The 16,998-nt window shown below is 35.2% G+C and overlaps 1 protein-coding gene across 3 annotated transcripts; it reads left to right on the plus strand.

The window, feature by feature from the left end:
- Positions 1-1,384: 1,384 nt before the first annotated feature.
- On the plus strand, positions 1,385-16,932 carry LOC110604503 (histone-lysine N-methyltransferase ASHH2). Of its 3 annotated transcripts, XM_021742695.2 has the most exons (18): positions 1,388-1,614; positions 1,784-5,361; positions 5,497-5,704; positions 6,300-6,460; positions 6,547-6,626; positions 7,372-7,503; positions 7,597-7,713; positions 8,247-8,339; positions 9,478-9,555; positions 10,077-10,133; positions 11,260-12,058; positions 12,143-12,198; positions 12,912-12,991; positions 13,093-13,175; positions 13,293-13,372; positions 13,800-13,879; positions 15,005-15,050; positions 15,503-16,932. In XM_021742695.2, exons 2-18 carry the CDS (start codon positions 2,166-2,168, stop codon positions 16,637-16,639), a joined length of 6,483 nt encoding a protein of 2,160 aa, XP_021598387.1. In that variant the 5' UTR covers positions 1,388-1,614; positions 1,784-2,165; the 3' UTR covers positions 16,640-16,932. The 3 variants fall into 3 exon arrangements, with proteins under 3 accessions (XP_043810216.1, XP_021598387.1, XP_043810215.1); XM_043954281.1 differs by lacking the exon at positions 13,800-13,879 and having other exon boundaries at positions 1,385-1,614; positions 15,503-15,606; XM_043954280.1 differs by lacking the exon at positions 10,077-10,133.
- Positions 16,933-16,998: the final 66 nt, after the last annotated feature.

A 16,998-nucleotide genomic window follows, 5' to 3' on the forward strand; every position in this document is an offset into this window, starting at 1 on the left:
ATACTTTTTTAGTGTTTGAAACATTAAAAAAATTTAGTTAATAAAAATTATTTTTTATAAAAAAGTAAATCATTTTTAAAAAAATTAAAATATAATTTTTCACACTTTAAAATAATAAAATATCTATATATAAATTTATTAATGAATTTTATTTTTAAATTAAAATTAAATAATAAATAATAAATAATAACTTATTTTATTAAAAAATACTTTTTCAAATACAAATTATTTTTTATAAATAAACGGTTTTACTTTTTTTTTGTTTTTGTTTTATATAACGTGGAACACTGAAATAAAATTTATAAATTAATTAAAGTTTTTAGCACCATAGATAATATAAAAGGATATTTAAAAATATAATATTAAAAGAATTCTACATGTTCTAAAATATTTTTCCTTAAATTCTTTTATTTAGGAAATGTTCCAACATGATACTTTATTCCTTTTTTAGTACAGAATTGGGGATATAGAAATTTAAACTTGAATTTCCTATATTAAGTAATATGTATTTTTTTTTTGAATTGGAAAGTAATATGTATTTATTCACTGCATTAAGTTAGAATAAACACCTCATTCATTTTTTATACCATAAAATAAATAAAAATCAATCAATTTATTTTTTAATTAATCTAAAATTAAATTAAAATTTTATAATAACGTATTAAATTTAATTATTTATTACTATATAACTAAATTATTAGTTGAATATTAGAGTAATTGTTATAAACCATAATTACTATATGTTTATTTTCTTTTCTTAAATTTAGTCAATCACAGCATAATTTTTTAAATCGTATTCACTTTTAATTTCATAAAAAATATTTATTTGCCTTTTTTTTAGTTATGTATTTTAAATCATTCAATATTTTTTTTATATATAACAGTGTATTCATTAATTTTTCAGTACATTTATATTGAGAAAAATTAAAATTTATTAATAAAAATAATTTAGTGATAAAATAAAAAAAGAAGAAGATATATTAAAAATATAATTTTATTATATTAATTATATTTTACAGATGATGTGAGAAGCATAATAGCTTTTATCTGCATAAAAAAGATATCGAGAAGCAGGGCAATTTAGTAATATTAGAAGTCAAAAGATTCCCTAATTTGATTAAAGATTAAGAATAAACAACTAAAATTCATGAAATGTGCATCCTTAATTATTGTTTAATTAAATAAAAAAATATTATCCTTAAGTACTATAACAATAATGATTAATTAAATTTCCTGGGCACCTAATTAAATGTCAATGATAATTATACGACTAAAATGCCCTCAACGACGACACGTGTCAAAAAGGTAGGACACCGAGTTGGAGGAGACGAGTTCTACCTAATCACTAATCAAATAGTAAAAGTATTTCGATAAATTGTTCTCTCTCTCTCTTTCTCTCTCTCAGCGGCAAAAAGCCTTTCGCTTTTCTCTTTTCCGTGCGACGTGCGTCCTATTTTTCCTTTGATAAACCAATTAAGCAATTCCTTCTCCGTATTTTTATTTTGTTATTTATATTAAAAAAAAAAGAGGGAACTGTTTGGATGGAAAACGAAATCAATAAATAAATGAATAAAACTCTCCTCCAACGGCTTTAAATTCTGTCTATCTGCTCAGGTATTTGCTTCTCTGATTGTGTTTTTCTCGCACTCTTTTTAATTTTTTTTGTTTTATTTTAATTTTCGGTGCTCAATGTGTGTTTGTATGTATATGCATTCAAGTGGTGCTTTGTTTTCTGTATATGCATTATCCTGTAAAATCTGAGATAGGGTTTTTGCTTGTGCAGAGAGCGCGGAATCTAGGGCTGTCGTCTTCTTTAGTTGTTTTTTTTTTAATTATCTGGCTGTTGTTGACCCAGGTATTCTTTTATTGTTGTTGTTTCTGTTGTGAAGAAGATGGTGAATAAAATTTTGAGGTTAGGGTTTTATTGACTGGGGGTCGTTGGGATTATGCATTGTCAATTTACTACTGTTTTGATGATTTTTGTGATGTTTCCATTGATGGGTATGCAGTAATTGGTAAAACAAATTGATAGAACTTTGATATGCTCGTGTGAGAACTCGCTCGAGGTCCACGAATCTTTGCACCAGGCTGCTGTGGAGCAGCATGTGTGCTTGATAGAAAATTCTGATTCTGAAAATCTGCCTTTATTAGAGGCTGGTTTAGATATGACTGATCATAATGTGGCATCCACTAGTGCGCTGGATCAGTGCCTAAATTTATCTCAAAAAGATAATGCTGGTTCTCTGAGCTCTGGTGATTTTACAGAGGCTGCATCTGTTGATATGGGAATTGGATTGGTGTGTGACAGTGGAGATATCATTGGTTTGGTGCCAGGGAAATCATCAGAGGATGATTTTGGTGTTGCTGGTGGTTATTTTAATGGAAGGCAAAGCGGAATTGATGATTGCAATGTGGAAATTGATGGATTGTGTATGGAAAAAGTTGGGTCTAGCAATTATAATGGTGGATTAATAAATTCATTGGAGAACTGTGAAAGGTCTCTGGAATTGAGGAATTCTGATCGACTGCACGAACAGAAGGATGACTGGAGTGGCAGTGTTCAAGGGGATACAGAAGAGAAAAGTGCTGGTTTGGCTGCAACAGGGACTGATTTTTGTAACCAAATGCTGTCTTCATCAGACTGTGAAATTCCTGTGGAAATTAGATCTCTGAATGCCTTGCCTAGAAATAGGGCTGAACCGGACAAGGAGGATAGTGTTGCCTCTTTGGAAGGGGTTAAGGAGGTCGTAGAAAATAAAAGCATAGGTTTATCCAGGGTGGAAACTGAAAATCACCATGGGAAGCTATCAGAACTGGTACCAAGAATAGGTGCACTGTGTAATTGTAACAATCCCTCTGCAGAAGAGGTTACAGAGGTTATGAAGGATGAAAGCAACGCTTTACCTGTCATAGATGCTACTATTCATGACAATTTGTCTTCTTGTCAAAATGCTGCTACGTCCTTGGAATTAATGCCTACAATTGGTTCTCCAGAAAAAAATATCCAGCAGGATAAGCAGAACGATGGTGGGCTTTTTAGGGCACCCTTTGAGCAAGGGGTTACTGAAAAAGAAAATGATCTTTTAGCAGGTGTAAAATCTACTACTAATAACCAAATATTGTCTTCATTAGATGATAAAATGTGCATGAAATCAGACTTTGTGGATTATTGCCAACAAAGTGACATGGAGGCAAAGATTACCAGCAGTTTATCCTTGGAGAGGGCTGTGGATGCGAATGATGATGTTTTAACCATGATGGAATCTGATGGATGCACCCAGAAAGCACTGAACAGCATTGAAATGCCTAGAGAATTATCTGTTACAGGTCCTGTGGTGAGTATTTGTGTTAGGCAGAATGATCAGAGAAAAGGTGAAGATGTCAATTGTCATACAGCAGAAAGGGTTCCAAGAGATAATTTGAAGAGAAGTGATGTTGATCAAAGCATCCAGGCGACCTTAGAGAATTTAGTTACGGATGGCTCACTGGGTAGCTGTGACCAGAAGAATGAGCAAAGAAATGATAGGAGTGTTTATGGACCTTCTATGGAAAGAACGCCAGATGTTGTGGAAGAGGAAAGTGATGTTACAACTGAAATGAAGGTTGAAACTCATGGCCTGAAATTTTGTGTGGTAGCAGATGCCCATGATTTGAAGGATGATTCACCTGAGATATCTCCCCGCACTCTGCAGTCATGGCAGGCCTTTGATGTTGCTGAGAATGGTTCTTATAATAAGTTGGATGTACCAAATCGTTTAGAGAATGTTGTCTTTGGTAACATTTATTCTAGCAGTGCAGCTGACCCTTCTGAACAGATAGATAATGAAGGGAAGGACTGTGCTGGAAATGATGGTCTTTCTAAAACCGCATGTCCTGACATTGGCTCAGCATCTTCTAGAAGGAGCAATAGAAAATGTAAATCTGGCCAGAAGACTCAGACAGCGAAAAGAGCTGCAAGGAAAGGCAAGAACAAAGGCAAAGTACGAGACTTTCAGATCTTCAAGGCTGAAAGAAGGAAGAGAAGCTGTTTCTCCAAGCCAGCTCGCTCGTCTAATTGGGGATCATTAGGGAATATTACCCAATTTTTTGAGCAAAGTAATGGGCTGGAGTTCAATGAAATTCTGAATCATGAAAGCCAAACAAAAAATGGTGGGGGAAGTGGAAAAATGAGTAGAAAGTGGAAGGGTAGTCGGGCTGGTGGAAGTTCCCGACAGTCTAGTGGGAAAAAACATGCTTTGACTAGCAGTATTCGCCTTAAAGTTAAAGTGGGAAAAGAAGTTGCCCAAAACAGTCTGAACATTATGGTCCCAGAAGTAATTGATACCTCAGTATCTGCTGCTTGTGGTGTTAGGGAATTTGACATCAAGTCATATCAAGGGACCAGTTTTGGAATTCCAAATTTTGCCAATGGCATTAAAGATAAAATGAGGCAAGAGGAGACTGAAGATCAGCTACAATGTTCTGGAAATAAGCTGGAGGAGGCAAAAATATACTCAGATGCTTCTATTTCAGATTTACATGTAGCAGAAAATGACTTGCATGGCACTTTGACTTCCGGGAAGTCAGTTGCAGATGCTCCTGGGGATTATATTGTAGTCTCCTCTCATGTGGAGGTTGAAGCATTGGGAGAAGTAGTTGAGAAGAGGTATACAGATCCAGAAACTTCACCGGATTCGGAAGTTATCAATTTGGTTCCTGAAGGCCAAGTTAATTCAAGATGTCAAGAAGATTTCCCTGATGCTGTTTTTACCTCTTCGAAGGTTTTTGTTGCTACTGGAGTTGTTACTTGCAGTAACAGAGGAAAGAAGAAGGATAGACTTACCCATGCCAGTGACTGTTCTCTGGAAGATATATCTCCTGATGTGGCAAGTGTAAACAATGTCAAAGCAACAAAGAAGCGTGGCAGCAGGCAGAGAAAAGGCAATGAATTTCTGTCTAATGAGATTCATATTTCTCCTACTGGAGTAAATGCTTCTAGTAGCTCTTCAATCAGTAAGGAATTTTCTGGGGAACAGTTACATTTGTCAAGAGAGACTGGACATGGTGTCGCCAAAGAGGATTTGCAAGCAGAAGTTAGTGCAGAAACTAAAATATGTTCTGGCGTGGATGTTGTGCATAGGTTGTCAGAATCACAGAATTCAAACAAGCTGCTTCCTTCATCTAAATCCAAGGGGCGACAACTTCCAAGAAAATCTGGAGTGGGGAAGGGAAGGGCCAAAGTCTCTGACAAAGCAAGAAGCAAGAGTGTTAATGGTTTTAGACATAAAGGAAGTAAACAGAAGTCAATTAATAAGAACAAAATCAAGGAGAAGAATGATTGTGATCATGTTGTTTGCACAGCAGAAGATGATCTAGAAACAAGTAAGAGATAATTTATTTTGCATATTTAATTGTTTAGTAATTTTATAATTCATTTCTTCTTTTATCTTTTGGATAATCATTTCTAGCATACAAAAGGTTAATGCTAGTTATGTTTCAAATTTATTGTTGCTGCAGCAAATTGTATTGCTGATGATTATGGAAAAAGCAATCCTGGTGACAGTGTTGCATCCATAGGTGTAGCTAATTTACACATGGCATCAAATGATGTAATGGAGCAGCATGTACCAGCGGATAATGCTTGGGTGCGCTGTGATGATTGTCATAAATGGCGACGCATTCCTGTTGCACTTGTAGATTCTATTGGTCAAACAAATTGCCAATGGTATACTTTCTGACCATTTAATCTATCTTGCAAAATTTTCTTTCATATGGTTTTACATATATACTCTCCCCCCAACCGGAAAAAAGTTTATATTAATTGTTGAGAAATAGCTGTTAGAATAGTTGCTTGTTCTAGTGGCTTTGGATTTAAACTTTAAAGATAAAATATCTTAGTCAATTTTTAACAACTATACCTTTATATTTGTGTTTATTTAAGTTCACTTAAATGGATGAGATCAGTTTATCCTATTGGGTGTGAAATGAGTACCCAATGACCTTGTCCAATCAATAGTAATTGCAACTGTAATATCAACCTACTTATTAAACTTGGGAATTGGGATTCCAATTGGAGGCTTGGGTTTGAAGCACCTGGGATGCGGAGAGCTACGCCACTCCCTCTTCATTCTCTCCCAATTCATAGAGCTCTATTGTTGGACTTGAAACCACGCTTCTCAAGCTGTCAAAATTTGATGTACTCTCTTATTAATCATGTATTAGAGAGAACTTATTTTCGGCCCTCCTACCTTCCCTCCTGCAAAACTCTTTCCCATCATGCTCTCTAAAATCATGAATTGTGTTTCTTTGTTGATTTGAAGGATGTGCAAGGACAACTTCGATACAGCCTTTGCTGATTGCTCAATCCCCCAGGAGAAGTCAAATGCAGAAATTAATGCAGAGTTGGGCATATCGGATGCTGATGAAGATGCCTATGATATCCCTTCAAAGAACAAGGGATTAGAATGTAAAAGTAAAACAGGTTTGCAATGTATAAGATTGACACTGCTTTAGGGCTTCAACCATTTTTTGTAATCTTCTGACGTGATTCTTTTAATATGTTTTCAGTTTCCAAAGAGCATGAATTTACACGCATTTCTACTAATCAATTTCTGCACCGTAGCCGTAAGACTCTGACTATTGATGAGGTCTGAATTAGACTCTCTGTTTTCCATCTCACTGTTATGAAACTTACATTTGAACTCCTTATGGTTGTCTCTAGATCTATGATCAAGTGGTATTTTTTTAATAAATATTAGTAATCAGGAAAGTACTAAGCTTCATCTCAATTGAAAATTGTGAATTTGGTGTTGGAGCAAGTTGGATTTTCTTAGACGTTATGGGCTTTTAAGGTGTTGGAATGTCTTGGTGAACCTGGCTTGTTACCACTCTATATGGAAAATTAGGAAACTTTGAGAAAAATTAGCTACTCTTTATATTTCTAAATGGGGCTTTAATTCTTCAAGTGGTCTAGATTGATGTGTATCTGATGGATTAATTACTTTTCGAATGATGTTGTCAATTGAGAAAAGAATTTGATAGTGCCAGCTTAGCTGGAAGATAAATTGCTCATTCAAACTGATTAAAAGAAGTCATATGGAAATATGGTTCCTGTGTGCAATATATCAGATTCAAAATAAACACAAGAGTCATATATTCTTGCTATTTTTATTTCAATTATTTTTCTTTTCAATCTGTACTTCTTCACTGTTTTATTTTCAGGATATTTCTTTTTGTTTTTTGTCTTTTTTATATGCATAATAGTAGATATAGTTAGTTTTTCTGGAATTATGTATTATATTTTGACCTTGTTTTTAACTTGTAAGATTAACTTTGTTATTTTCTTGTTGATCTGTGTTTTCTAATTTATTTTATTCTATAAATTTTAAGCAGATAATGGTGTGTCATTGCAAACCACCTCTAGATGGTGGTTTAGGTTGTGGAGATGAATGCTTGAATCGAATACTTAACATTGAATGTGTTCAAGGCACCTGTCCATGTGGTGATTTTTGTTCAAATCAACAGGTACAATTGTTTAGGATTTATCCTTTGTGTGTGTGTACTTGTGTATAAAGTTTATGAAGATCATAATTTTTGTTTGTCTAAAATTCTTTGTAGTTCCAAAAGCATAATTATGCCAAAATGAAGTGGGATCGATGTGGCAAGAAGGGTTTTGGCCTACGATTGGAAGAGGCTGTTTCCAAAGGGCAATTTCTAATTGAATATGTTGGAGAGGTAACTTTTTTCCAGTGGTTTTATTGGAGAATCTCATTATTAGAAAAGAAAAAAAAGGAACTATCGATTAGGGCATGAATCCAATTTAAAGATAGTGACAGTCTTCCATTGATATCTGATTATTTACTTATAGCATCTCCCATCCCCACAGGATCCTATTTTACCACTTGATTTTATATTTTTTTTCTTTGTTTGTAATACTTTCAATTTTAATTATACTAATATAAAAATGTTAATTTTAATATAAAAAATTGTATATATCTAATATGTATATATTATATGAATTACACATTAGGTTCCTGCTGGCATTGCTGCAGGGATCCCTGTATTATGCAGGGATACTTCTCATCCCTACCCCGTGAGAAGAAAAAGCCGAGATTGGGGCAAATCCTCAGGGAATTGTGGATTCGCACCCCATTACCATCCCTACACTTCCTATTCACAATGTGCTTGCATGCAAATGTGAATACGTTTCTGCAAGTATTTTAATATATAATTTGTTTGTTTTTTCCTTATAATATGTTGTCTTCCAGGTGCTTGATGTGCATACTTATGCAGCACGGCAGCGGGAGTATGCTTCTAAGAGTCACAAGCATTTCTACTTCATGACATTGGATGGCAGTGAGGTTGGTCTGCGCTTCTATAGTCTTTTTTCTTTTTACTGTCAGTTTTGGTTATAAGCAACAGCAATGTGTTAGCTAGAAAATGCTCTAATGAGTTTTGGAAACTTCTGGTGGAAGTTGTTTGACCTTCAGGCTTCATACGCGTAACTATACCATCTGTTGCAATAACTGAAGAGGTTTTAATATTTGGTTTAAATTTGTTAAGAGGTACCTGTACCTGTACCTGGTTTTGGGTGCAAACTCTCAGATTATGTGGAGATTAGAGATATATGTTATATATTTTTAAATTCACACTATAGAATTGAAAATGCCAGGTAATCATAATCACATGAATAATCTCCTTGCTGATAAAATTGACATACTTTACCAATTGGACATATTTGAATTAAATATCTACATCAACTCCAACTGAATATCAAAGAGTAGCTAAGATGGCAAGAAGGTATAATTGGTTATAATCTTTGTTGTCATAATGTTTATCTTTCTGATGCTTGAATTCTTAAGTTGTTGAAGGCCCATATCATAAAGCATTAGCAACAAGCTTAGCCTCAAACTAGTCGGGGTTAGCTATATGGATCATTTTTCGCCATTAAACTTTATTTGAGACCAATTCTGCATCAATATTAAAAATTGGAGATCTTTTGATGCTACTTTCTTTCATATTGTTTTACGGCTCCACCTTTCCCTCTTCACTCAATCCTTCCACGGTTCCACTACTATATGCTATGTTACTTAGACTTGGATACAGGTGTTGGAAATGGATACTTGTCTGTATATGGGAATTGTTAACTTCCTAAATAAAACTTGTGGATATGGAGATAAGTTTAGATACCGGTGCTGAGATACATTATATAAATTAACTAGACTAGATTCACTTATATATGTATGCATATCACATTTTCTTCCACTTATGCCAAAAATCTTGACATACTTCCTGTGCTTGATTTCCATATTGTGCATGTGGTTGGGTAGTTGTAATGAAGCATTAATACAGATTGTATTAGTTTTTATATCATGTACTTTAATCTGAATATGCTGATTAGATGTTTTGTCCTTTATTTTCCTTAAAGATGGGTAGGTTCTTTCTAATTATCTTCCTATAATTTCTTATTCCCTGAATCTATGTTTCCTATTCTTTCAGGTTATAGATGCTTGTGCAAAGGGAAATTTGGGGCGATTCATTAACCATAGTTGTGATCCAAATTGCCGTACTGAAAAGGTGATTGATTTGCATATCTGCTTCTCACTATTATATGAAATTTCCATTTTGTGTTTATTATAATTCTGTATTCTCAAACTTCAAAGGAAACTATTTTTACTTTTAATTTATATTTTCACTTTTTATGCACTGCTTGTTGAAGGCTGGATTTGTTTCTTTGTGCTGAAATTTAGTTTCTCTTTTGCTTTTCTTCTAGCATACTCCTCTTTTTTCTTGATATTTTTGTCTCTTCCAAGAAAAATGGTTTATAAAAATGCAGTGTTTCTCCTTGTATTACTTTATCTCAATGTACTTGCTACAACTACTAACAGGGTAGAATGTTGTTACTAACTTGGTCACTTTGTAGGATTTATGAAATACTATCTTAGTTTACTTAAATACCATGTATTCATAATCCGTTCGCATGCTTGAATGTTTTTCCTGTTGCTCTTGAACTTCTATTTTCATAAATTTCATTTTTATCTCTATAAAACTCTCTCTACATTAAAAGTTTGTGTTATTGTTAAATTTTTGGTGAACAGTGGGTGGTCAATGGAGAAATCTGTATTGGATTATTTGCATTGAGGGATATTAAGAAGGTATGTTCATACTCTGTATTAATTAATGTAGTTGATCTATTGTACTTCTCCAAACCAGTTTGCAATGATTGTAGTTTTTCCCACCTGAATTCTGCATAACTGTGAAAGCAATTTGACTAATTTTAATTGCAGCTCTTGATGGTCAAGGAAATGATTCTGGAACTTTGCGCTTTTGGTGCTTTAGTTGTTATTTTATTGTCCTTGTTGCTTTTGATTGTCATGTAAGTGTAGTTTGAGCAACTACCACCTTCCTGTTGCAACAAACTTTAAAAGAGGAAGTATTAGAATTGAATGTGTGGATAGAATGAATAAAAATAACCTTCTATTTTATCTGATTAAACATGAGAAATACATAAATATGTTTTGTAGTGGAGAGATGGTTGACCTAGAGTCAAGGATTGGGATTACTTGCTCGACCAGCATAGTTCACATGATGATCATTTTATGTTTAACCATAGAATATAAGGAAAGGAATCAGTTTCACATCTGGTGCTGAGGATTGAAGATTGAACTCTGCAGGTTTAGAGCCCCTTTCCAAACTAAACTTATTGATCATGTTACCAGCCCTACGTTTTGACTAAAAGAAGATTCTATCCTCTTTATGCTTTACTGGCTTTAAGGAAAAAGCCATTGTTCCTCTTGAAGTTGAACAAATATCTCAATATCACCTTCGCTTTAGTTGTCCGTCTTTCTTTCTTTATTTCTTTCCTTTTGGTTAAATTCAGTTCTTTTACTAAAGATAGGAGATGTTGCTGGCTTGTAGTGTTTTAATTCACATTGCAGATTGATTGACATGTTTTTCTTATATCTAGTTATAGTTTTATTTAGAGAACCATAGGAAACATTGCAATGTGTAATACCTTATCACATGCGTTTGCCATATTGTGGTGTGTTTTATACTTAACCCCTTATCTCTCTTTTCAAATGGAAGCGCGTTGGGCCTTGGGCTTCACAGCAGGGGCAGTCTTTCTACATTCCATAAACCTTTTTATTGTAATCCCAATAGGATTTGAACTTGGGATCTCCAAGCTGGAGTTCTAAGACTTGGACATTGTTGACGTGTTTTATATTTCATATGAATGGATTATCATTATTTTATCTTTTACTAAGCATGGTTTTTTATCAGGGTGAGGAAGTGACATTTGATTACAACTATGTAAGAGTGGTTGGGGCCGCTGCAAAAAGATGTTATTGTGGTTCACCTCACTGTCAAGGTTATATTGGTGGTGATCTAAGAAACTCCGAGGTAATCGATCAAGTTGATTCGGATGAAGAATTTCTAGAACCAGTGATGCTTGAAGATGGTGAAACTGGAGATGCATTTAAGAAGCGAGCACCCAGAATCAGTTCCTTGGATGGCATAGAACTGCAAGTTGCGGACAGTTTATCAAAAGATAGAGATACAGTGGATACTTCCACTGTAGCTGCTGGGAAAGTGGAAGTAGTCTCTGAAATTGAGGTCTCCATGAACCAATCTGCTGCTTCTCCAGTTTCCCAGTTACGTAGTTCATTGGAAATTGAAGATCTAAAGGAAAAATCTTCATTTGCTAGTCCACCAATGGGAATTTCTGTAGAATCAGATGATGTCGCAAGCAAATCTACATCTGCTGTCCAGCATGTGATTTCCAAGGAAGAGTTTCAAAGGTCGGATGCCTCGTCAACTGCAATGCTCGGTAAATCATCATCTGATGTCATGGTTGATAACAGAAAGTCAAAGTCAACTACAGCTGAAGAAAAGCGGGTTTTTGTGAAATCACGTTTTCTGATTAAAACCTCACATGATTCTGGTTTATGTAAGAAAGGAAAGTTTACTAGTAATCCTTCAAATCTGAACAAAGTTCAGATGATAACCAACAAATCCCAGGTGCTGCCTGTCAAACCCAAAAAATTTATAGATGGTACTTCCAACGGCCGTTTTGAAGCAGGTTTGGAACCCCCCTGTTTCTTGTAGTAACAAATGGAAAATTTATATGCTACATTTAATGGTTAATGCATTTTAATATTTGCAGTTGAGGAGAAACTTAATGAGTTGTTGGATGCAGATGGTGGGATAAGTAAACGAAAAGTAAGCAACTTGTAGAAACTTACATTTACTGTATTTTTGCCTGTTTAGTAGTTGATACTGTTTTAGGTCGAGTTTGTTGTGCAGGTGGAGCTGGGCTTAGAGTGCATCTTCTCCCACACCCCAAGCTCCAGAAAAGAGCTTTGAGAATAACTCATTTTCGGGCCTGGGAGTTTTTTGACCTAGGTCCAAATGCATAGCCAAACTCCCTCTTAGAAGCTTAAAAAAAGCAGAACAGCCTTGGATCCTGGCTCAAAGTGCACCTTTTCCCACACCCCAAGCTACAGAAAAGAGCTTGTGTGAGAAGCCCTTGTTTTAGGGCCTGGGAGTTTTTGCACCTAGGTCCAATTGCATAGCCAAACTCCCTCTTAGTAGCTTAAAAATAGCAGAACAGCCTTGGATCTTTTGTCTTGTGGTTTATATCCCTCTATCTTCCTCCCCGATTTATTTATTTATTTCATAGAACCTTTAAATTTTGCAGTTGCCATAAATATTACGCGTCTCTGCATTAAAAAGTCAATCAAGCCTTGTTGCTGTCAATTTCAATAGGAAAAAAATGTGTCTAATCTTCATTATGTTCAATTTTGATTTTTTATTTGGAATTGTCATTTTTCTGGTTGACTAAAGTTTAGTGATACTGAAGGCTTCAGTTCTCTTTATCATGCCTTAAAAGTGTCCCTATTCAGGCTTTTTTGTTTGTATTTGTTCTTTGACAGGATGCCCCTAAAGGTTACTTGAAGCTTTTGCTTCTTACTGCAGCATCTGGTGCTAGTGGAAATGGTGAAGCAATTCAGAGGTAATATTATTTTTTGTTCTATGTTATCACCCAAATTTTCAGTCACAAGATATTGTCTTTTACGAGTGTGTATATAACAATTTAGCTTATTTATTTGGCAGCAATCGAGATCTTTCAATGATTCTTGGTGCACTTCTGAAAACTAAATCACGAGTGGTTTTGGTTGATATAATTAACAAAAATGGTAAGTTTTCCTTTCCTGTTCTACAGCCCATAGAATTATAAAATTGTTAAGGTTGCACCTAACTTTGCATAAGGATGGCTATTGGTGGTTAAATAACCAACGTTCTTTTGCTTTCAGGTTTGCGGATGCTCCACAACATGCTAAAGCAGTACCAAAAGGACTTCAAAAAGACACCAATTCTCCGAAAACTTTTGAAGGTGCACACTGAACCCTGTTATAGACATGATGCTGGTTTTCTATAACTAGCCAAAGTCTGCAAAAGATTCTGATATTTTGACTTCAATAAAATTTCCCCTCTTTGTATATCCAATGTGTCGGGAAATAATATAAATATTCTAAGTAGTCATCTACCTGACATTGCAAGAATATTCAATAGTGTTTCCATTACTCTTGCTTTCCCTTGATGGGCAATATTAATTATAAAGCTTATGCTTTTTCAATTGTGGTTAGCAATAAAGAAATCATACACTCCATTATTAACATTGTTGATCCAATTTTTTTATCATGAGGATGCTTGGAATTTATTTCAACTAGGTTGTTTTTTAGAACTTTGTTAGTAAACAACTCATAGAACTTTCAGGAATATGAAGGATAACAAGAAGCTGCTAACTGATTTCCGTGCAGGTTTTAGAGTATTTGGCAGTCAGGGAGATACTTACTGCAGAACATATCAGTGGAGGTCCTCCTTGTCCTGGAATGGAGAGGTCAGAACTTAGAACAATATATGGTTCTTATTAGTGAATTTATGTCTTTGTTCACTTTTTCTTTGATGGGTCACAGACAACAATTAATCATGTTATGCTTGACATTTGATTTGTGATCAGCAGCCTTGATTTTCCTTGGTGGAAATTTTTGTCCAATTATACTCAATTTGAAGGGCTTTTGGGCACAAATTAGATGGCTCATCTTTTATGAAAGAAAAAGGTTTTTTATGGTAGATTAGTCTTAGGCTGGGATGGAGCTTTTGTGAGCTGACTAGAACAGAGGAGGGTGGGGGGAGAATCTTTCTTGTGCAGAAGGCCAGAAGCAATAGACTATGGGCAGATCTAATGTTCCACCAAGGCATTGATCTTGATCTGGAAAAGAAAAAGAATGAAAATTTCAAATGATAAGCTTCTCTTACTGGTTTATTCTTTACAACTTTTCCTAGAAGGTAGTGAAATAAGGGGAGCAACCCTAGAAACTCTGATATTGTACAAGAGAAGCAAAACTTTGTTATGATTTGGGAAAGAAAAAGAATAAATCAAGACTTTTTGTTAAAAAATTTTATGTTCTCATAAGTAGAAAATCTTAGAAAATATGCAAAAATGTCAGTCAAGGAATTGAGCAAATGATTATGTAAAGCATACAATTGTAGCATCTAATGTCCCCCTTATGGTATAAGAAGCAGGAAAGGTGTGGTTCTCTGCTGATTTTCTAATTTACAAGCAGTGCTGCTTAAGTGATAAGTTGATTGCTACATTTGAGATTTGACACTTGACATTTTGGATTGGCTATGCTGTAACAATTTTTGGATTTATATGGCCCTTTTTCTTTAACTGTTAGACTTTTTTCTTTAGGTTTGTCTAGTGTTTGTTATTTCCATCAGCAGTATGTGATCTCACACATTTTTTCTCAAATATTGTTTGAGAATCATCAAATCTTGAGTCTGGACAGGTGAATATTTACAGCTACATGTTCTTCATAAATAAACTGGGGAAATATTTCCTGTTCCATCTTTCACACAGCCAATTTGCAGATGTCAACTTAACATGCAAATTAAAAATGTTTAGATTCTATTCCTTAATTCAATTTATTGATGGGCTAATGAGAATGTCTGTTTTGTGCAGTTTTAGCGATTCAATATTGTCTTTGACAGAGCACAATGACAAACAGGTAGTCTCTCCAACTCTCTTTTTTTCTGCTGGTCTAAATTTTTAACTTCTGAATCATGTACTTTCTATGTCGTGCAATATGCTTAAAATGGGACATAACTGATGCGTTCATGTTAGGAAATTTCTTCAAATTCCATATGTTAACAGTTACCCTACTCTAATCTTGGTGAACTTTTTCCCATTCTATGATGAGGGCAATAGTGCAATATATATTAGCATTTTATGTTTTGAGAAAATGGCTGATAATGTGGGAAAAGGAAAATAAAAATGAGTACAACTCTTTGAGACATTTTGGTGCCGGAGCATTTAAAATTTTAAATAATGGAAACCATACTCGTAAGCTAAAAGGATTGGTTCTGCAGTGACTTAATTTGTGCTGTACATATATATAAGTGTTGCCTTTTGCGGGTAAAAAAAACATGAGTTTTGATGTGCTTGTTGTGCAATAAACAGGTTCATCAAATTGCACGAAATTTCCGAGACAAGTGGATTCCTCGACACATCAGGAAATATGGTTATATGGACAGGGAGGACGGAAAGATGGAGTTCCATAGAGGCTCAATCAGCAACAGGGTTGCAGCTTTGCAGAATTATTTGCACGATCAGGTTGTAAGGCCTACAGAAGCAATAGATTGTGCGACCCAGTCAAAGCTAGCAACAATTTCAGTGGATACTGCTGTCCATGAGGACTGTTCTGCACCTTGTGATGTAGGTGGTATAAAAACTCGCAAGCGTAAAAGCCGGTGGGATCAGCCAGCTGATGAGAAAGCATCTTCAAGATCTCTTCAGCTTGATGAACAGAAGCTGCATTCTGTGTTACTTCAACAATCTGAATATAAACCACCACTTGGTGGAGGTAACGAGGTGCTGGATAGCGTAGAAAAACCAAGCAGAGAGGACAGTTATTGCCCTCATTGCTTTCGCAATTATTGTCGGCAAGATGTAGCTAGTTGTGCTGATGATGAAAGGCAGAATGCACAAAGTGATGTTCCACCTGGGTTCTCATCTCCCCTCAATCTCACCCCAGTTTCATCCAATGCTTCATCAACCATTGCTAATCTCCCTGTTGGACATCCTCAGAGAAAATTCATTTCCCGCTTGTCTGTGTCATACGGAATTCCATTGCCTATTCTGCAGCAATTTGGTTCGCCTCAGGATGGAACTGTAGAGAATTGGGCTATCGCTCCTGGCATACCTTTCCATCCTTTCCCTCCACTACCTCCATTTCCCCATAACAAGAAAGAAACTCCAGCTTCTGCTGTTGATGCTATGGTGATTGATGAAACTTCTGAAGGCCGACAGACCAGACATAATCCAGCCACTTGTTATCCAAATGAAAACAATCCAAATCAAAATGGCACTAACAAACCAGACTTGGCCATTCCTGGTGAGTATGGCCAACAAACGTGTAAACGATCTAGGGGATCCTCCCATGATTTGGGAAGGAGGTACTTCAGACAGCAGAAGTGGAATAGAGGACCTTCATGCGTTTGGAACAGCAGGGGGTGGGGGTTCTCGGAAAATAACTTGAGAGGTGGAGGATGCAGCACTAATGTAGAGAGTGTAACAAATGAGCACAGAAAATTGTAACTGTCACGGGATAAGCTGTAAAGTGGAGAAAGCAGGCAATTGGCATTATTCAGCAAAAAACAGTACCTAAATTGGCATTCATTTTTTAGGAAAATCACCCGAGCTTCTGGATTTTCTTCCATGCTTTGATGTATTCTCAATTCTTTTTTTTTTCCAGGTTTTATTTTCAATGGAAAATTCATTCAATTTCAGAATTATAGCGAGGAAAAACATGCTGAAATCTGGCAATTTGTTGTCTTCCATATTAATTCATCTATTTGGCTCGAAGAGGTAGGTATGTTCTGTTTCATGTATCATTTTTCTCATAGAAGTTGTAGATTATACATTCAGTGGAATAAAAAATTGATCACTTTACTGGT

Source organism: Manihot esculenta, chromosome 2 (assembly GCF_001659605.2).
Source record: "Manihot esculenta cultivar AM560-2 chromosome 2, M.esculenta_v8, whole genome shotgun sequence".
Lineage (NCBI taxonomy): Eukaryota > Viridiplantae > Streptophyta > Magnoliopsida > Malpighiales > Euphorbiaceae > Manihot > Manihot esculenta.